The 21,982-nt window shown below is 35.1% G+C and overlaps 1 protein-coding gene across 1 annotated transcript; it reads right to left on the minus strand.

Annotated features, from left to right (window-relative positions):
• Window positions 1–1,790: 1,790 nt before the first annotated feature.
• LOC132707232 (polygalacturonase-like) lies at window positions 1,791–12,188 on the minus strand. Its single transcript, XM_060678996.1, has 5 exons — window positions 10,551–12,188; window positions 9,445–9,656; window positions 7,079–7,202; window positions 3,596–3,817; window positions 1,791–2,151 (listed from the first exon to the last, which is right to left on the minus strand). The coding sequence occupies exons 1-5, from the start codon at window positions 10,861–10,863 to the stop codon at window positions 1,889–1,891; spliced, it is 1,134 nt and encodes a 377-aa protein (XP_060534979.1). The 5' UTR covers window positions 10,864–12,188; the 3' UTR covers window positions 1,791–1,888.
• Between the last annotated feature and the right edge of the window lie 9,794 nt (window positions 12,189–21,982).

Here is a 21,982-nt window from a genome sequence, read left to right on the forward strand (position 1 = left end):
AACAATCAAAATTAGCATTAATTATAAGGTTGTTCGGAAAGTCATTTCGTTTTTTCCCGTCAGAGGACTTAATTACGTTTTTTCGAAACCAACTTCACACTTAAGCCGCATAACCATTATATGTCTTGAGAGCTGATATTGCAAGGCTTGTGTGTGAAAAAGTTCTATTAATTCTACGCAGTAGTTTTTGGTTGGTGCCCTTTTAAATATGGAGAGCAATAAGCAGCATTTTCGTCATATTTTACTTTTTTACTTCAGAAAAGGTAAAAATGCTGTCCAAGCGACAAAGAAATTGACGGATGTGTATGGAGAAGGCGTGTTAACAGTACGCCAGTGCCAGAACTGGTTTGCAAAATTTCGATCCGGTAATTTTGATGTCGAAGATGCACCACGGTCTGGAAGGCCGGTCGAAGCTGACAAAGATGCGATAAAGGCATTATCGCAAATCGGCGAATAACCACACGAGAGATCGGTGAGAGATTAAATTTGTCGAATTCGACTGTTTATGGCCATTTGAAAGGCATGGGCTTAACCTCGAAGCTCGATGTGTGGGTGCCCCATGTCCTTACGGAGCGAAATTTGTGTCGTCGCGTTGACGTGTGTGATTCGCTCCTCAAACGTCAAGAAAATGATCCATTTTTGAAGCGGATTATTACTGGGGACGAAAAATGGGTTGTATACAACAATGTTAAACGCAAGAGGTCATGGAGCGGAAAAGATGAACCGGCTCAAAGCGTGTCAAAAGCCAACATTCACCAAAAAAAGGTGATGCTCTCCGTTTGGTGGGATGTCAAAGGAATAGTTTTTTTTGAGCTTTTGCCGGACAATACAACGATTAATTCAGAAGTCTATTGTCATCAACTGGACAAATTGAATGATTCACTTAAAGAGAAGAGGCCCGAATTAATCAACAGGAAGGGTGTAGTGTTCCACCAGGATAATGCGAGACCTCACACAAGTTTGGTCACTCGCCAAAAACTTTTACAGCTTGAATGGGACGTACCGCAATACCCACCATATTCTCCAGATCTGGCGCCTTCCGACTACTATTTGTTCCGGTCCCTGCAAAATTTTGTGGATGGCAAAACCTTTACCTCAAATGAAGATGTCAAAAACCACCTGAACCAGTTTTTTGCCAGCAAGGACCAAAACTTTTATGAGAGGGGAATTATGTTACTGCCAGAAAGATGGCAAAAGGTGTTGGACCAGAATAGCCAATATATAATTTAATAAAATATTTATTCATTATACGAAAACTGTCTTTCACGTTCCCCAAAAAAAACGAAATGACTTTCCGAACAACCCAATAACACTAACAAAGCGATACACAATCTGTCAGAAAAACAAACGATTCTTGACGCTTGCTTGGTGTCATGGCAAACTTAACCATTTTTTGGTATTTTGATATAAACGCCTAGGGTTATATAGGCAGAATTCGCGGTACCGGCTGACCTATAAATTGGCCCAGTATCGTGGATGAAATAAGGACGAAACAACGAAACTGGTGCTTTCAGAGAATAACAACAAAACAACCTAAGATGAAAGAGGAAGACCATGGAGAAATTGGAGAGAGGAAATCAATAAGGAGATTAGAGACAGAGGCTTTGGAATGGCGAGAGGGTGTCAAACGTCGGAGAGCGTTTTGGTTATGTTTAGCACTATGATTTTTAATTTATATATAAAAAGTTTTTAATAAACTCTGTCGGTGGGTGTCAAACTATAAATGCTCAAGGATTATAATAAATACCGGTTAAAATAAAACACAGCGTACACAAACGAAACTTTATGGCATGACTATCTCTATAATCAAATGATATTCTTTTGAATTAATTTTTGATTTTGCGGCACTTTTGTTTTTGATTTGTTTTCAGATTGGCCCACTAACATTTTAACATTGAAATCCTTCGGGATCAAAATTGCAGTCGTTTTCTTTTAACCCGGCGACGGAAACGTCGTCGAATTCCCAATCGCTGCACGCACCCTCTGCGCAATTGATGTAAACGGGAACTGCGGTATCGTTCACAGTTCCGACGACATTCAAAAAGTGCAAGTTGGTGATCGGGATATTTCCTTTGGGGGTAGGATCGTTCGGCGTATTGGCCGGCAGGTTTCTGTAGTTCTGTTGAATATTGATTCCGTACTTTGTCAAGCCTGTCAAAAGAACAGTATGTAAGCGATGAACTAGATGAACCTGTTCACACGTCATCATTGCGCACCCAGATCAAGACTCTTGCGCTCCTACGTGTTCTCCGATTTGTTTTACGCAGTTGAAGCATGGACGCTTACAGAAACTACCACGAAGAAACTGAAAGGGTTCGAGTTGTGCTTGTATCGTAGAATATAATAATTAAGAACTCTTGACATGTGGTGAGTGATGTTTTGCATGTAAGGCAGGGCAACAGTGGCAAGTGCGGGATTGCTTTCGGACTCATTTTCACATTTGGAAGGTTGTGGTGAAGTGTATTTTGGGATGGAACGCTTAACGTCTCTAATTTTGAAATTTTTACAGAGGAGGGCAAATACACTTCACTACAATCTTCCAATGACAGTGAGTCCAGAAGCAACTCCACACCTACCACTGGTCTTAACCAGATGTACCACTTGTCCAAAAATCTGTCAAAATTCCGTTTGAGATAGTTGGCATTCCATGGATAGGCAGCAAATAATACATTGGAGAGGCTGGATCAAAAATATCAATTAGACAAAAAGAACATGAAAGTGCCTTAAGACTATAACAAATAAACTCAAAAATAGTTGCTGAACACAAAACCCGGGCATCTAATTTTATTCAATGAAACTAAAATTCTAAAATCTAGAAGCAACAAAATAATCTTAATTGCGACTCTAGTCTTTACTTTACACGAAAATAAGAATTCGTTATCCGAGACAAAGTCCATGCAGGTACCGAGTAGAATGTGAGCCAGTTTTAGTTAGGAACTTCGATTAATCAACAACCTTCGCAAAAGAAATCTAGAGGATTTGTAAATAGTATTACAGTAGTCTGTGGAAGTTTGCTTGAAAAATTTACATAGCAATTATCTAAGTTCTTGGAAGAATAGTCATAGAAAAGGAAGTGGTTAACACTGTGGCAGCTCGAATGCTCTAATATTTGGGACAAAAACATCAAAATCGAAAATGTATATTGCAATCTATCTTGGTTGAAAAATCTCAGAACCTCGCTTGGTGTTGTATGAGTAGCGGGAAAAAGAACAGATTCTGAATAATTTTTTGTGATAGAACTATAGTAGGAAGAAATTGCAGAAACTCCAATTTTAATAAAATCTCACAGCATTATCCTTCCACGTTTAAAATACACAATTGATTCTAATACAGGCTCCTACCAAAAAGTAGGCTCAATAGACGTCAAGTTCCATTTGAACGCTTTGTTTTCAAAGTAGACTTGAAAATTATTAATTTTGGGGGCAAAAAGCTTTGTGCTGTTTCCTGCCATTAATCTCTAATGGTGAAATGGTGAAAAATCGCAATACCCAGTCGGATAAGCAAAAATATTTCATAGGACTCTCATACATAAACCTTCGTCGGAAAAGTGTGTTGAAAAGTTTGTTTGAATGGCCTGTGTGAAAAATAAAATTACCTGTGAACTGTATATCTTCGTAAGTGACGTTGTTGATCAGTCCTTCACCACCATCGGCGTGGGTTTTAATGTGAATGGCGTTTTCACCCAACTCGAGGACGCTGTTTCTAATCACGACGTTGGTGAGGGTATTCAGTTTAATGGAGTCGTTGCTAAAGCCCACCGATAAGCTGAGGCCGTGCCCTCCGTGGCAAAAAAAGTTGTCCACTAAATAATTCGAGCCTGAAAAAAACATAAATAAAATAAAAAATATATAAATAAAAAAGGAGGAGCTTATAAACTTTACTAACAAGAAGATCTTATATGGGACAGAACAGAGAAGTAGTTTGGAAAAAATGATTCCTGGCCAACGGACTTCTAGATTTTAATAAAGAAATCTTTGAAAACCAGAATCAATATTGACTTTATCATTTCTTTTTGATATTAAGGCGAGGTTGTCATCTTGTACATTTTTGCATAACCCGTTGTGTTTCTTCTTTCTAAAATGGACAACCCGCAGTCATCTAATGATTTCTATTCTGCCAATATTACCTGTTTTTCAATAGCATGAGGTGCTTCCCAAGCAATGGAAGGGCACATATACAAGCCTTTAACACAATAAAAAAAAAGCTATATACAACACACAAGGAGTTAGGAGTAGAAAAAAAGTTCATTAGAATGATTAGAATGATCAAGCTAACAACGGAGGAGACGAATTAGTGGCGGGAGGCAAACAAGGATTAAGAGGAGTCCTCCTACGTATCGAACACAGTTCAGTTTAAAATAACAACAGCAAGAAGGAAAATATGCATTCTTGAGGAAAGGGCATCATTTACATAGTTGGGTGCAAAATAAGGAACCCTTAGATGAGAAACCATTTTTAATGAGTGTCAAAAGTTAATTAGTGGGAGGATGCACAGATGGTTGGCTTGCGTAATGGTTTTATCGGAATTTCAAATGAAAACGCAAAATGTACAAAAAATGGTTCTATAGTATTTCAAAAGCAATCAAAAGAACTTGCGTTCTAAATCGATCCCACTCCAAAATATGGTACTAAAAACCAATCGATTTTATTTGATTTCGAGAGCTTAATCTTCTTCAGTTCAAGGCGTTTTTGGATGAAATATCAGTCGAGCATGACAACGTAACTATTATAAATTCAGATGGTTAAGTAAAGGGAAAGGGTTTGACGAGGTTAGAAATGAGATTTTATGAAAATTTCTGGTCGATCTTACAGGCTTTTTGAATGATTTAAATTGGACTCTTCAAAAATAACGACAGTTAGAAGATTATTTGTGCAACCAATAGAAAGAGTTTTAGAGCAAAACATACGTTGTTTGGTAACATTACTATTTCACCATACTCTCTACGTATGAAAATATTGCTTATGCTCAACCCGGCATACCCTGACGATTAAAAAAAAAACAAGTATTTTTCAAAACTGGTTGAGTCATTTACCATCGTAAATAAAAATCTCGAAAACATTGTGACGAAATCAAATAATCATTCGGGCCGCAATCAAGTCAGACACTTGAAAATTTTTTATTGTCGACTATCGATGTTGGCTATATTATCTGATACCAATCAGGAATTTCTAGAATTTTTTTTTGTAACGAATATTTTCATTCTGCCATATATTTGTTTGATAGTATTGAGATACCTCTTCTGGATTCCTCTCCCATATTGGTGACAGGTAGAGACCTCAGGCGTTGGTAGAAGAATTGATTACGTGCAAGAATTCTAGTTTTATCGAACAAGATTTGATTTATGGTTTCATGAGCAGATGTAAGCTGTTCTAATTTTGGGTTCAGTGACTCGGTAGGTTTGCTGTAAACCGAATAACCCAATGTTAGGTCTGATTTTCTGTAAATAAGAATATCTAACAATGGGAGATTAACACTAGTTTCTAATTCAATAGTGAAACTTAGTGTCTACATAGATTAAATTGTTGACCATGAGGCTAAATTACAAAAGCACAACAACAACGTAATTTTGATGTTAGGTGGAAGAAACACCGTTACAAGAAAAATATATTATTATATCTGAAATAATGTTGAGAGTTTCAGTTACTTAATCAGAATATCGTTTGGATCTAACGTAATGGATTTTAATTGTGAAGTGAAAGGAATTAAGTATCAAACTGCCAGTTTTCCCTGTAAAGGTTTTTAATGGAGAAGCTAGATGTTTTTTTGATAGAGAATATATCGGAGAACCAAAGGTGTTGAGGTCAAAGGGGTAATCTTAGTTTGTCAATGTTAGGAAGTCCAAAAAGTCGAAGAATTTTAGAATCGGGAGGGGTGACTTTTTTTCACTTTTTCACGGATTCTAGCAGAGAGTTGGCGATAGGATCTGCATATAAAAAGATCTGGATCTAGGCTAAAAGAACATGAAAGACCGTTAAGACAGCGACAAATAAACTCATCAGCAGTTGAAGCTAGATGTTTTGCTAGAGAATATGTTGGAGAACCAGTGGTGTTGATGATTGGCCAAAGGGGTAATGTCAATGTTAGGAAGTCCACAAAGTCTAAGCATTTTAGAATCACGAGGGGTGACTTTTTTTCACTTTTTCGCGGATTTCAACAGAGTGCCTTAATAACAAGTTTAAAGTTGTGTTCCATAGATAGATAGATAGAGATCTTTTTTAAGTAGGCGAGAGAATCCGCATGTGCAAAGATCTTGATTTTTTCCTGATTAAATACATATAGAATTAGATCGAGAAATATCAACGAGGCTAAAAGAACATGAAAGACTGTTAAGACAACGACAAATAAACTCATCAGCAGTTCTGTAACACAATCATGCAAATTGACGTAAAATCTAATTCGATAAAACTTGCATGTTATCAATTCTTTTACCAAAGAAAAATGCGAAAATCCATAGAAATCTCAATACAACCAAACAAACTTAAACGCGATTCGCAACAACCGACTCAGAAGATTTATAAATAGTGGTAAGAAAAATTCGGTTCCTGACATGTTGAAAATTATTTTGTATGCAAATTATTTAAAAAATAGATTGACCTAACGACCATCGTGTCGTGTCATATTTGGCCCAGCTTGTAGAAGACTGCGGTTGCCATTTTAAGGAAGAAAATTTTTACTTGTTCAGGAATACTTAATTAAAATAAATAGCTTTATAGCTTAATCTATTAATAACAAAAAAATGACAAAATTGTATCCCCAATTCAATTTGGTAGCAAGTAGCTAAGAAAATCAGACATCTGACTCAGCCAGATACTGTAATAACTTCAAAGTTAGAGTTAAATTAACGGACAAGTTTAATATGCAATTGCTTTTCGGCGTCTTCATTACGGACTACCCTTTATATTCTTTTTTATCAGTTAAAAGATTACGAAAAGCATTTCAAAAGCACTTTTTCTAAAATGTAAACGAATTTAAATAAATCATATTTTGATGTTATGTCAAACAATTTCCGCCATCATTTGCATTTTCGTTAAGTTGTCAAAAAAAAAACTGAAAACTAAGAAAAACCAAAAGGTCTTACCGCAGCGGATCGCAACGCAATCGTCTTGACTGCGTACCGTGGAATCCTGTAATACAATGTTGGTGGAGTTCCATAAATCAAATCCGTCTGTGTTGTGGCCGAATTTGTTTGGGGGTGCCACGCTCTAAAAAAGAAAAATCGAATAAAACGAATAAAATAACAAAAACGTATTTCGTTGTATTTGCAGAGGGTTAAAATTACCTGTTTTCCAAAAGATAAAGTCAGGTTAAAAATTTTACTAAAATTTCAGTTTCCCTATTGTCCAAGTTGCGTTTTTTTTTAGGAATTATTTCTTGTAATCTAACCCGAACCATGTTTTTGTGAAATTTTCTAATCTTTAGATATAGAACAATGAAGTAAGTGTTACAAGATTGAAAAACCTTCAGATTTAATCAACAATTTATAATCTAGTCATTCAATTGTTGAATAATAAGAGTTTTACTTCAATAATTGTTATTGGACATTCGAAAACAAGTAAGAAAAAAATTGCAGCGGAATTAAATACGGATGCATCGACTCTATGGAGGATCTTAAAAGAACAACAGTTATATTCTTACCGCTTTTTTACCAAGGGCTTTCGATCTGAGGATGATTTTTCCCAATGGTTTCGCCATCTGAATACCCATTATTCTTTTTGTTGTTCAAAAATAATAAAAATAAAATAATATATAAAAATAATCCGCATTGGATAACAGAATGTAGACGTCAATATCAGCTTGCCGTTACATATTTTCTACCGGAATTAACAGCCTAAATGTGCAAAGGTTTTAAATGTACGTAGCTGGATAGAAAGTGGTGGGCTATATCACTGGCCGCCTCTATCACCAGAAATAAATCTTTAGGATTATTTTAAATGCGGATATATGAAATAAATAATCTGGACTACCCTGATACAGGATACCGATGACCGAAGAAAGCTTGTGTCTTGTGATGTCGTAAGAAATAATCCAGGCATATTCCACCGTTTTAGGGACTCAATGATAAGATACAATGCATGTATTTTTCCTTTCTAAGTAGTGGGCAAAATCTAGGGTGCTTCCGAATTCATTACAAAGATTTTAAGGGCCTATACATCGGCCAAGTTTTTCCAATAAAAAAATTCATTCATATACAGGATGTTCTAATTAAAATCGGAAAACTATAACTTGCCCATTGGTTTGCAATCTATTCTATTCCTGCTTATATACTAATTGAGGGGCGGAGGTAACGGAGGGAGGACGTGAACTTTGTCTCTAAGGACAGATTGATATTTTTGTTTCGTTGTTCAGATATTTCTATGGGTTCTCATATTTTTCCTTGGTAGAAATATTGATCACATACAGGAATTATAATTTGGCCGAATATGCAAACCGATTTTTTTGATCAGTTCTTGAAAAAGGTTCCCAGTGCGTCCACGCCCCACGTATCATCATAAAAGAGAAAATCATTTCAAATATCGTCCTAAACAAAGTGCCTCCCAAGCAGCTAATAAAATCAGAACTTCCCAAATGTAATATTCCAAAGGCTGAACTCAGATCTGTAAGATCTAATCCCGACATGGTAATTCTAAAAGCAAACAAAGGAAATGCAACGGTAGTTATAAACACAACTGACTATCAGGAAAAACTCCAGATATTCTTACAGACTCGTCCTGTCGACAGAATTTGTAATTAAAGCTATTTGAATCGTTGAAAAAGTCTTTGTGGAATTCCCAAGATTTGTAAACCAACATTACCCCTTCGACCTGTCAACAATACATTTACGGATGCTTTTGAGAAGAATGCGCTCGATACATCCTATATAAATCCAAAACAATGGAAACACTGCGTTGATGATACTTTTATTATTTTGTCCGATGGTCAAAAATATTCTTTTTCTTATCAAAAGAAAATCAGACCTAACATTGTGACATTAATTTCCAGAAAAGTAACTAAAGCTAAAACTAATTTCAACTGATAACTGACGCGGGAGGAATACAAAAGATTTATAAATAGTATTATAAATGCGTAATTTCAGAATGGCACAGCATTTAGCGATTGCTATTGTTCGGCTGCGGTTGGGCGTTGCCGTTGCTAAGGCAACCAGTAAATGTCTTCGTCTTCCAGCACTGACGTGTTTCTATTTTGTGTTGTCATTTGTTAGTGTTTATTGTATAGGGCTGTGTTGGTTGATTTTCAATATTTTGTACACACATGTTTATATAAAAAAAAACATTTGTTTTTGGTTGATAAATGTGGCCTTTAAATTTTGTATTCTGGCTTTCTTTTCAATTTTAGAAATTAACATTTTAGTCACGCTTTAAGAACATAGTAGAGTTGGAGTTAGTGGTAAGTCTAAGAAATTGAGTCTTTAGTAAAAATTAATAAAATAATATTAAAAAAAATTACCTCATCACCAGCGGAATCGTCGATCAACCAATTTGTGAATGTGACTCGATCAGAATCGCTCAAAACCAAAGTGTGTCTGGGAGTGTTCAACACGAAAAAGGTGTCGAACAGTGAGACACCGTCGGCCATGATGTTGAAAAATAGCGGCTTTGTGCTTCCCCATTCCCCTTGACCGTCCCAGTACGACTGACCTTGGCCATCCCAAACATGTCCTGAAAATAGCAAATAATGGAAACGGTACAAAACTGAATTAAAGAATATCTAATGTTGTATTAGTGTGGATTTGGTATCAGTTCTCTGTTCTCGATAAAGGACTTTCGGCAATTGTTTGAAGCTGGATAACATTGGAACGATTGACACTAGGGGTTTCAAATCTAAGTGCCGGAAATTTCGAGTTATCGAGTTGAAATTCAGCAGGAATATGGACGGGATCGGAAGTTCCGAAGTATTTTAAAAAAGAAAATGACTTTGTTTTTTCGGGACAGAAAAAAAAACGATTTTCTCGAAAAATTTCGAGTTATCGAGTTGAAATTCAGCAGGAATATGGACGGGATCGGAAGTTCCGAAGTATTTTAAAAAAGAAAATGACTTTGTTTTTTCGGGACAGAAAAAAAAACTATTTTCTCGAAAATTGTATGTAATGTCGAAAAAAATCTTGAACCAGAAGATAGAGTATAGTCAAAGTATACAGGCTGTCTCAGTTATAGTAAAAAAGTGAAAATTTCGATTTTTCGGATTAAACCATTCGCAGTAGCTGGAAAACCGTGGCAAACAATTTTTGCATTTAAAATGTTCGCTCATCATACAGAATGCGCGATATACGCGCTAGAAAACGATAAAATATTATTTCGTAACTCAACTATTTACGCTTTTCATCAATTATTTGGTGTGTTCGCAAAATATTGATTTGTTTGTGATAGTCACGTTTTGAATAATACAGGGTGAATGAAATATTTCGTGAAAGTACCGTTAGGCTCTTCCGGACCTTAACCGAAGAATAAAACAATTATATTTAAAAAAAATGAAGTAGAGCAATCAGGAGAACAATACAACCGAGAAAACTAGCCTCTATCCTCTCAATAGTTTCGTGAAATCAACTTGTTTACCTGGTTCGCCTCTTATGGTGAAGTTGGTGCCGTTGATTTGGACCAATGGGCCGTCCCATTCGAAGTATTCGAAGGTGATGTTACCCTTTACCACAATGGTGGTACCGGGACTGAGACGCAGATTCAAAGTTTGTCCTCCAGGTACAAGCAAATCTTCAATAACGATGTCTTTGCAGTTCTCGGTTGCCGATTGTACCTGCGAAAAATCGGTGATGGTGCAATCCTCGGCACCGAGAGCAGCTTGGTAACTTAGCTCCACTAATGCCGCCAATACCAGAACTGCTGCGAACCGTTTCATTTTCGCTGAGAACATTTAAAAATCTACGTGAAATACTTGTAGAACCGGCTTATATTTCTTCGTTTATCATCACGTACGATAAGTGGCTCGGTGAAGTGTCCCAAAACGTTATCATTTAAGTGGCAGTTGACTATCCATAATCCTGTACTACTACTTACCAATCTTCCAGATTCCTTCTGCGTCAGATGAATCGAATTTTCTGAGGTTTCGAAAGTCATCCAGTTGGCTTCTTCAGACTATAACTGCCTTCTACATTGTACCTGTTTATATACTGATTCCCAAATTGGTGATAGGCTAAACGTCGCCGTACAGTTTGCTTGTTTCGAGGTTGGATTCTCGGATATTTTTTTACTAGTTTGATTACATGAAAGTTTGGGAGAACAAGACTTGATATTGATATGTTTACGTTCGACAACTGCTCGTGAGTTTATCTGTCGTGTGCATTGTTCCTAATGTATGAATGCTGTAAACTTCTGGTGTGTCAAACGGAATTTTGTCTTCTTTGATTTTCACATTACATGTGCTGAGAATTTTTGATATGTGGTCGGTGGTGTTTTAAATGTAAAGAAGCATCACTTTCTGACTCATTTACTTAGGAAGGTTGTGTTGAAGTGAAGTTTTAATTATAGATTCTGATTCAAGTTGAGATAGTTTTAAGGCTCTGCTCGTAGTCATCGATGATTTCTGGACGTGGTTTTCTGTAAACAGAATGACCCAATCTGAGGTCTGATTTTCTATTTCTTGTTCTATATTTGTTCATAAATTTAACCGTTACAAGATAAATACGTTTGTTTGATTACAGATTATCTGATTTTAATATATCTGAAATAATGTTGAGATTTTCGGGACTAGGGACTTTAGCAAGGGGGGAATCTACGTCGAAACTAACCAAAATATCCTTTGGATCTAAAGTAATGGTATTTAATGAATTCTTAATTACAAGTGTTATAGGGAATTCAAATTTGAATTTAGGTTTAAAAAAGGGGATCCATTTAATATGGGCATTAAGCAATAAATTCGAATGGTTTTCAGTAAAAATTCTTTTACAGCTTTTTGATGTACAACGAATTTAAACAAATGGCATAATTAGAATCCGAACCTCTGTCTATTAGAGGTTACGTACTGAGTTGAAGGGAACTACTGAGGTACCTCCTGCATTCCCAAATTTACATTAAAATAAATGAAACTTATTAATATCCATATGAAGTGTATGGTTTCATTTGTACAATGTTTAATACTTTCTTTACACTGTCACAAGTCTGTGATCTCTTCAGGTGTTCGTGACTGTGTTTTTCCTTAATATGAACACCCCATGCTCTTCAACCTTTCCTGGTGCTACACATCTTCTTGTTCATCTACTCTTCTTTATCAAAAAACAAAAAGTGCTACTACAAAGGGTTAGATAGTGCTACAGAACGAAACATTTTTTAAGCTGAACGTGCAAAATGCCTTTTTTGAGCTACTACAAAATAATTCCATAATAATTTCATTACACCTTTTGCATGTATAATACATAAAATTGTAGTGAAAAACTATTTGCTAAGGGTTTCTGTTCCCGTTCTCCATTTCAACCCAGCTACCCTATAAATTTCAATTTTTTACGAAGAAATAAGCATATATGTGTATTTTTGAAATCAATTTTCCTTGAAAACGACCTATTTTTCTACTAACAGGACACAACTTTTCCGATTTTATGAGAAAAAAGTCTAAAAGTCAATCCATAAAAAAGTTGTTACAGTTGTAGGAACGTATACCCCTCAAAAGTCACTCCCAGGACAACAATTAGACATTTATATTTTGTTTGACATTTACGGATTTTTTCTGTTTCGTTCGCACTGAATTACAGTGGCAATAAATCAGTTGAGAGACAATTTGGTCCTATTACTTAATTCCAAAAATTAAACTTTCTGAAAAATGCGTTGAAGAAAGTGGTGGTTAAATTTAGCAAGAGTTTCATTATCGCAAATTGTTTTTGTCCTGTTTTTGACAATATCTTAACAAGTGGAATAAAATCCAAAGTGTGTTATGTAATTGTAATCAGAGTAACGTGTCCAATTGAATTCCGATAAAATAAACAGGCTGTTTCATTAAAAAAAAATCAAACAGCCTGATGTCTTGTGTTTAAGAACAATTGTTTTCAGCTTTACATTGACAATTACAATGTTTTTTTTCGAGCAAACACAAAAAATAAATTATTTTTCGAGTGAGTAGTCGAAATTTAATTCGCTCTTATCAGACTCTCGTTTTTTTGCGGCGAATTTTCGTAAACACTCGACAAAGTTTTTGAAATTGATGTTGGTTTCGATAACCGAGTTTTTAGTAACTTTTAATTCTTTTGGTTACATCAGAGCTCGAGTGCTTTGCGCTCTGTTTCATCTGTCCTACAGGCCAAAAGATTTAAAGCTCTCTACTTCTGAAAAATTACAGACAGTTAACTCGTTTTAAAATTCAATTGTGGGAATGTTTCGACAGAATGTCTCATATAAATTGACAACTGTCGAATTTACAGACTGTCAGTACTTACGTTTTATACCAAATGCAACATGAGTAACACAAAAAGCATCTTTTTTCTATGCCCTGTCTCTTATTTCCTTATGTGAGAACTCCTTAAATTCGGATTTCATTATGGTTAAAATAACCAAAGCTAAAATTTCAATTAGTAGATCACATGGAAAGACATTTTTTCATTAGTTGTTCCCTTGTTTGATTTGTTATTACTATGACAATTCCTAAGCCAATTATGACAAAAAAAGTGTTTATGATGTTTTCCGAAAATGAAAAATTTTAAATTCTCAATCTACCGGCATCATTGGTAACTTTGTTATGAGTAGAGATACGGAGGTGAAAGCAAAAGAACAATTATATTTTTTAGCTAAGCCAGTATGTAAATCACCAACAGAATAAAAAAGGTCGAATGCAATATTAGGATAAAATGAAAAATAACCCAATTATCAGCACATTTCTCCTTTGCGCTAAATGGTGAGTGGTGGTTACGTTACGTTTTATTTGAGCTTAAGCAATAAATAACATCATTTTCCGAATTTCCATCATTTATTATAAAATTTTTTCATCCATTCTGTGCTTTTATCGAATCTTTACGAATAATGAAACCGTTTTTGGAAAAAGAAGAAATGTTTATTATAAGTGGAGACCTGAAAATTGGTGTTCTTGGATATTTTGAAGCATATCGTGACAATTATATTCGAGTCGGAGTCAAACACTCTATCTAACCTATCCTTTAGTACTGTTGGAAGGACAAAAAAAGACACTTATAAATTCCGACCAGTTCAGGTGCTTTTGTCAGGGAACGCAGAGAGAAGACATTTTTTTTGTTATTGGCAATGTTAACTTTTGCAACCAAAACATAAATAATTTTCGGTTTATTTTGGGGACTGGCGAATGGCTTATTTGAAATTCTGCAATTTATTTCAGTTTGTCCCAAGATCCTAACTGAAGCATCGCTCGAAGGACTTTATTTAAAATTTAAAAATAATAATAAAAAATGTTTTGACTTAAAAAGTTACCGAACGTGTCGCATACTATACTTTTTCCACGACCGTTAGTTTTTGGGTACATTTTCGCAAAACAATACCAATACAGTCACTGACATGACCGTCAGCATTGATAAACGTCAAAATTCAAAGCCTGGGAAATATCTGCGACAGCATCCGATTGCACCCAAACCCGTGCGGTAAAATCCCGGAAATGTCCGAATTGGCTCGAATTCGCTCGAAATTGACGTGGTAGAGTGACGCTAGATCGGTGTGTAATTAGGTATTTCACAGAGGGGAGTAGAAAAATATTTTTTATTTGCTTATATTATACTTTTCAAAACCACTTTATATATTTTTTCTACTCCCGTCTGTAAAATATTTCCCACGCTTTGAATGTTGACGTTCGTCAATTCTGACAGTAATGTCAGTAAATGTATTCGTGTTGTTTTACGAAAATGTACCCAAAAACTAACGGTCATAGAAAAAGTATAGTACGCAACGCGTTACCATCGTTACCTATATGATCTTTTAGAGATCTTGTCGCATTTAAAACTTGTTAACGTGTAAGCGTATATCTATACCTGCTGTATCTTCTTCCACTATCGCACCTTGAATATTCCGTAACTGTTGAAAATTTTCGACAATTTTGCATGTCTGTCACTATTACCTCCCCTGTTACGTTTCTAATTATTTTTGGTCTTTGAATGCTTCCACCATGTGTTTACTTCTTTAAAGAATTTGGTTATTTATTTCTGTTTCTACCTATCTAGCTGTAAGTAAAGGAGGATAGCCTACACTACAGCACTTGGCCTTATCAAGCCCATTGTGTTTCCTTCTGTACAGAGTACTCCGCTTTACATCAAGCCTAGAGACTTCAGACAGCTCTCAAAGTCATCTCCCTAATTACCACATGAGTTGAATATGGTTTGGTTCAGCAGCACTTCAGGCCATGGCGTCGGCGCGGCGGCCTGATTTTCTCTGGAATGAGCATACCCCTTCCTATTTATCTATCTACCCGTCGACGTAGTTCGTCTCCACTTTTGTCGCTGCTTCTTCTATGATTGTTGTTGTTGCGTGCTCCAGCTCTACATTGCCGTCCTCTTGACTCCTCTTCTTGCCCCTAAGTAATTGCCTTGTCTATATGCTTGTTCTGTGAAATTCTTCTTTGTTCTCATCTGTAGAGTTGATTAGCGTTAAAAGAGTTTTTTTGGCTTCTAGTGCTTCTTCTTTCTGTCACACCATTTTCTTCTCAGGCGTTTTTTTTTCTTCCCGTACTTTTTCTATAGCTGCTTCTTCTATGATTGTTGTTGTTGGGTACCATGCGTCAGTTTCCAAAATTGATGCAATTCATTATAATAGCTATAAAAGCTATTGTCTTAGTTATAAAAGGTAATCCAAAAGCAACTATATTGTTCCTATGGTCAACATTAGGATTGATTAGTTTAACTCGGAAATTCCTCAGTTACATATAGAGTGTTATAAAAAAGTTCATTCATACAAAAGTAAAAATACTGATTAAAGTAATATTACAAGAGCAAGAGTCATTCGAAAACGTGCGTTTTAAATCTATTTTCTACCAAAAAGTTGGCAACTGCGCATTAAAATTATTTGTGTGAATAATGTGTTCCATTAAAATAATGTATTTTTGTCTTCCGACATTTTCACAAAACACCATATATAATTGAGGATATAATTAACAACTATTAAAACATTTTGCCAAAATGGCCATGAATGATGGAGGTAGAATATTTTATGCCACTATTGCTGGAAAAAAACGAAATAAATTTGTAAAAATTGGTAACTTGAAAAACTTGAAGTGGATTGGAGATAAATTACGATAGGCCAGAACAAATTTTGCAAAATCATTGATCTTGAATTTTGGGTATAATTTGGAGGATTGCAAAAAATGATTGACACAAATGATAGTGAAAATAATTCAACAAGTTAATTTGCATGATACTTAACGTATCATTGTATTTATATTAAACGATTGAAATGTTGATAAAAATTCAGAAGAAATTAGGGTGAAATTTGACTGGGTACAGAAAAAATAATTAAAAGTGTTGCTCGTTATTAAATTTAAATCAGTTATTTATGAATGTCAACAATACATTTCTAAATCGTCCAAATTAACATAGTCATTAACTCTTTACCCACTGTACACTGTGTCCCATTCTGGACGTGGCTGAGGGGTTGTTAGTAAAGACGGAGCCTTGCATTTTTAGTGGCGTAGTCAGTGTTTTTCTAAATGGTTTGGTCTTTAAATAAAGTTTTTTAATATAACACCCTATTCCTTGATTCCGCTTCGTATGAGCTTCTCAAAAATGTATAACAGTATGCGGTTATTTGTAAAATTCAAGTGTTTCGTTTATTAAATATACCGGTGCTGCTTATTTTTTTTACCTATTTAAATAGAAGTCCATCGCGTCAGTGATAGTTTCTTCGCAAATATTTAATTATGTCTTATTTTTCGAAGTTTTCAAAAAGCATTATCTTATATCTTAGTTTAATAGTAGTAGTAGTAGTAGTAGCAATAATAGTTTTTTACAAGAATGCTTTACTTTTTTGAGAGGGATATTGACATGTGCGGTTTCTTGCACACTTTTTACTTTTATAATGGCCAACCTTTTTTTACGATAAAAAATTGGATAAGAAATATTTAATTAATAAATTAAAAAGTTAATTAAATTTATTAATTTAATTTATACAAATAACAACATACTATTATAAATTTTTAGCAAGCTCAAACCAAGCGAAATCAAATTGGCCTACAAGATATACAGTGTTCCATTCAAAAAATCTGACGACTTCACTGCATTCTAAGTATAAATATAAATCGGATGCGCTTTTCACCTTATCGACATTTCATAGGATATCCGAGATACGAGGGGTGCCCAAAAACTTCAAATTTCGAAAATCACCCCGTATTTTAACAACTAAACAAGTCTTGAAAATTTTGTTAACGTCATCTATCGTTTCACAACAAAGTAGCAAAAGTTTGAGAAAACGCAAGGCTCTATCTTCGATAACAACGAACATACCCCTCAGTCCCGACCAAAATGGGACACAGTGTACATATACACATGTATATATAGTGTATATTTATTTATATCAGTCGATTATTTATAACCGCGCGCACAACGGTTTCTCATTTCGACTGACTGACTGACCGGGGAGCAGCGCAAAAAATTGTCTTCTTCCAAATATCCCACCAGGCGGCGTAATAGTTTATGACAATGCTGGTTAACACAGCACTTTAACTAAAAAAGTACCAACGAGCAGCAGCAAAGAAGACATATTGCAAGAGTTCCTTAGTCAGCATGAGCTTTATTTTGAATTTACTTATAAAAAAAACAACTAGTTGAAGTTTTAAGAACCAAATGGTATGCTAAAACTTAATTCGTAGACAAGGTCATATACCTCTTATCACTGAGATTTGAATCTTATGGAAACGATATGAACCAAAATCCAAAAACAAAAGTTAGACGCAATAACCTAAACCCAAAAATATCCACCCATGTATGCTGTTAATCATGTGCTTGAAGTGGGAAATAATTATAAATAAAGTTAGGGCAGCAACATCCATGTCTGCCAACAAAGTTGTATATATATATATATATATATATATATATATATATATATATATATATATATATATATGTATACATTTTTTTATAGACCTCCTAAACGAGTGATTTTCTTGAAATTCGGTTTCCAGCCATACGAAATCGTTTGATGTGGTGATATTAATTTAGACTAATTAAATTTAATAGATCCGCATACCGTTCGCTTCTATGACTATAAAGAATTCATTAATTTAAAACAAGTCCTAATGGAGCCAACTAGATTTCCCAAAAGAAGCGCTACTACACTGGATGTTGTCTTGGTATCATTGGGATATAGGAACTATTGACAGACTGACTACAATATTTAGCGTATTTTATTAATCTACTTTAAATGTAATCATTGTCAATTATTATAAATTACAAAATAATAATTCAGCTGCAGAAATTAAATAAAAATACAGACAACGAATAAGGCTTGCAGAAGTCTGCTCTTATATTAATTGGAAAGGTCCTATGGCTGACAGAAAACCACAAAATGCTTGTAACTGCAGATTAAGATGTTGAAATATTTGTTTTATTAAAATACATCGTAACTGTTCTATGTTGTATAAAGTTGCGTAATTTTTATATGTCCTCTGTTTTTTGTGTATAACATATAAATGTTAGTTATACAGAAATAAATTTAAATCTTTTTTTTAAAAACAAGTAGAAGATTGTAGCTGACAGAGATAAGATAGCAGATTGTTGCCGAAAATTATGTAAAAATTTTCAAGGGCCACGTGTCTTGTTCGCGATTAAGCGGACAATTAGACTATGGTCAGCAACAGCAGCCTTCATATTAACATGCATGCATGCATATGGCGGCAAAGTTATCAGGTTAATTGGTTTTCCATCTTACTTCTACTACAAAATACCTACCAATACTTTGCTATGACATTCGCATTCAGTTGGAGCATAACAAAGCCTTTCTTGCAACTAATAAAATTCTCAGTTTGAGCGATAAAATACTAGCTTACAGTCACAACTTATGTGACGTACCGTTGCAGCGTTTTGATTTGTTTTGGAGCCAACGATAACTGTCAGCAGATTTCATAAACTAAACTAAGTTCAGCAAGTCTATCGAGGTGAATTTTGTTTCGTCTACTTACTCGATTCTCAATTCTCAATTCTTAAATGTGCATATAGGTGATTGGCAAAATTGTTTTGGTTGGAACTTCTGCTGCCATCTGCTGCCAATGGCGAAACCTAGTTGTTTGGTTTGGCAGAAAACCGGACTCGTGTGCTTTTTTCGTCCGTGAGTACTTACAGTAGTTACAAATATGTAATTTCGTTTATGACAGCTACCGGTCATAAAATGTGTTTTATTTCATTCTCGCATATAGAATTTTGCTTCCTGACCATTATTCCTGAGTCCCTGCCCTTATTTATTCTCCTCCGATCGCTTCGTCCACAGCATTGTAAATACCTTCTTTATAATGTTCATACTTCGCAGCGGTATTTTTTAAAAATTTTGTAGCCAGTAGTATTTTATACAAGTCTTGTTTCTTAGCTTTTTAATTTGTGTGTGGAGATTTCAATCTTTCTTCTTTTATTACCGTTTTCTTGAGCTTTGTTATAAAGTGGTTGTCGGAGAAAATATAGAACAATTTATCACAGAAGCCCTAGGGACAAGCATAGACACCAACGGAAAGAGAAACAACAAACAGTGGATCACCAACGAAGTTAAGGAACTGGAAGAAGAGAAGAATGAAGGATAAAATACATTAACAATAGGACACCAGATGATAATGTTATAAATTGAACAACCAGATACTGCGATACATTGCAAGTAAATGACATTACAGAAGAACGGATGAATAGACATACACCGATAGAGACATCAGTAAATGATAACAATAAAGAACCAGAAATACCACTAGAGAAAGTTGAAGAAATAATCAAAAAAATGAAAAATCGTAAAGCTCTTGGTGTGAAAAAGTTATCCCGAGAATTTTAAAAACATAACTTTGTTAACTCAACAGAAAAAATAATAGAGTTCAACAAGCCCATGTTACCCGCATGATGGAGTGTCAGTAGCAGAGAGTGAAGCTGACTCAAAGGGTCTACTGTACAGGATGCAGACAACGGCAAATAACTATACTATAAGAATTTCAACCATGAAAACTCAATAATTGTTTATTCCCAAATATCTGTATCTGATGTGTGCAACGGAAGCACAAGCCGAAACATCAACTACAAAAAGAACAATGAAGACGACTGAAAAGAAAACGGTAAGAAAGGTGTTAGCCGCAGAGGGAGCCTGAGAAGTCAGGATATTAGAGGAGCATTAGGAATTCAGGATGTAGAGAGATGGATTAGAGAATGTAAACTAGGCTGTCTAAAGAATGTCAGAAAGGATATCTGGAAAAACAGAGACCGAACACACGGATACCACCATAAAGAATGTCAAGAAAAAAAAATTCAGGACCCAATATTCAAATTTAATAGAGGAATAAAAGAAGGAAGGAGTTCCTTGTTGGTTGGTGCCATATAAGTTGGTGTAGTTTTCTTAGAGATAGTTCAGCTCTGAAGAAGCCAAATGCTAGCAAGTTCGAATTATCAATCAGTTGGAATCAACACGATTTGGAAATAGAACTACAGTAGCCTCTTGAAGTTTCTTTGAAAGTTTAACAACTCTGCATGAAAAGGACATGGTGCACAAAGTTAGAAGATCACCGATTGAAACTAGTAAGATTATTATGTACAATGACTTTTTTGTAACATTGTAGATTTCCTTAAAAATATCCGATCATATTATACCTGTAAAGAAATAGACCAAATCAATGAGCAACCTATTCCGTCTCTACATCTTGAAATTGCTTCCATCTTTTTCCAATCCCAGCGCGAGACCTTTTGAAATATGAAAAAGCTAAAAATATACGTTTACCTTCTACCCAAAATCACATTCAAATTTTTGGAAAACTCACCTCAACACTTGCGAAATCCTCAAACTTTTAACTACCAAACACTGTGGTAAATGTAGTCATAAACTGACCATCAGGAAAAAATCCAAGATTTCGTTACGCACGAATCCTATCATCAATTCAAAAAGGATGCTAGGTGGATGGAAGGCAACCTTAAACCTGCTATTAAAGCTTCTGCAATATTAGAATCTGACTTCTTATGATCCACAAACCCTTCGACCAATTCTTGGGGCCAAATCTCTAGCTTCTATATTAAAACCGTTTACAGGGAAAACTGACAAAATCTTGACATTTTATCCATATTCCTAAAACTTAAAAAAAAATCAGATATATTAAAATCCGAATTTCTGGAATAAAATCTTCCCCTTCCTTATATCGGTGAAATTTATGAAAAAATATTAGGAACAGCTCTTTATCATCACCAGTCATCGCAAAAATATATATGGAAACTTTTGAGAAAGAAACTCCCTTACACCTTGACGACACTTTTGTTATTTGAACTTAGTATTAAGATTGTATTAGAGCTGGAGCTCAGCTTATATATTCGAAATTTAATAGAAAAATAAAGGAAGTTCCTTGTTGGTTGGTGCCATATATGCTGGTGTATTGTTTGTACACTTCTATAACCCTACATTGATGATACCATTCTTATTTGGTCTTATGGTCACTCTCAACCAAAGCAGGACAATAATAATAGATAACAATAAATTGTATTATTTATTTTTGCGGTATCCGAGGCTTGTATGTGAGATTTCTTGCAATTTATAGCTTTTCGCTACACCAGGTACACGCCCATCGCTTCGACAGTGTACATATCACATACACCAATTGTATGTGATGTATTCAGGGATACGCTACACATGTCTTAGTGAAAGCGAGCAGAAGTGAGTTCCACAGCTCAAACCTCTCAATTTTTGTTGTTGCACGGTAACCGATATCGCATGCAGCTTCGTTGAGACCGTTACCGACCTTTATCAAAGCGCATCAAATTAGGCCAAACTGTAGCATATACTGTATTAAAACTTTGCGTAGGACTGCCATTCTCAGATTGTTCATGAATACACAAATGCTATTTAAATGATAATACATGACATACTTCATCGAGTCACTG

Source organism: Cylas formicarius, unplaced genomic scaffold (genome assembly GCF_029955315.1).
Source record: "Cylas formicarius isolate icCylForm1 unplaced genomic scaffold, icCylForm1.1 PGA_scaffold_9__14_contigs__length_23061073, whole genome shotgun sequence".
In the NCBI taxonomy this organism is placed as follows: domain Eukaryota; kingdom Metazoa; phylum Arthropoda; class Insecta; order Coleoptera; family Brentidae; genus Cylas; species Cylas formicarius.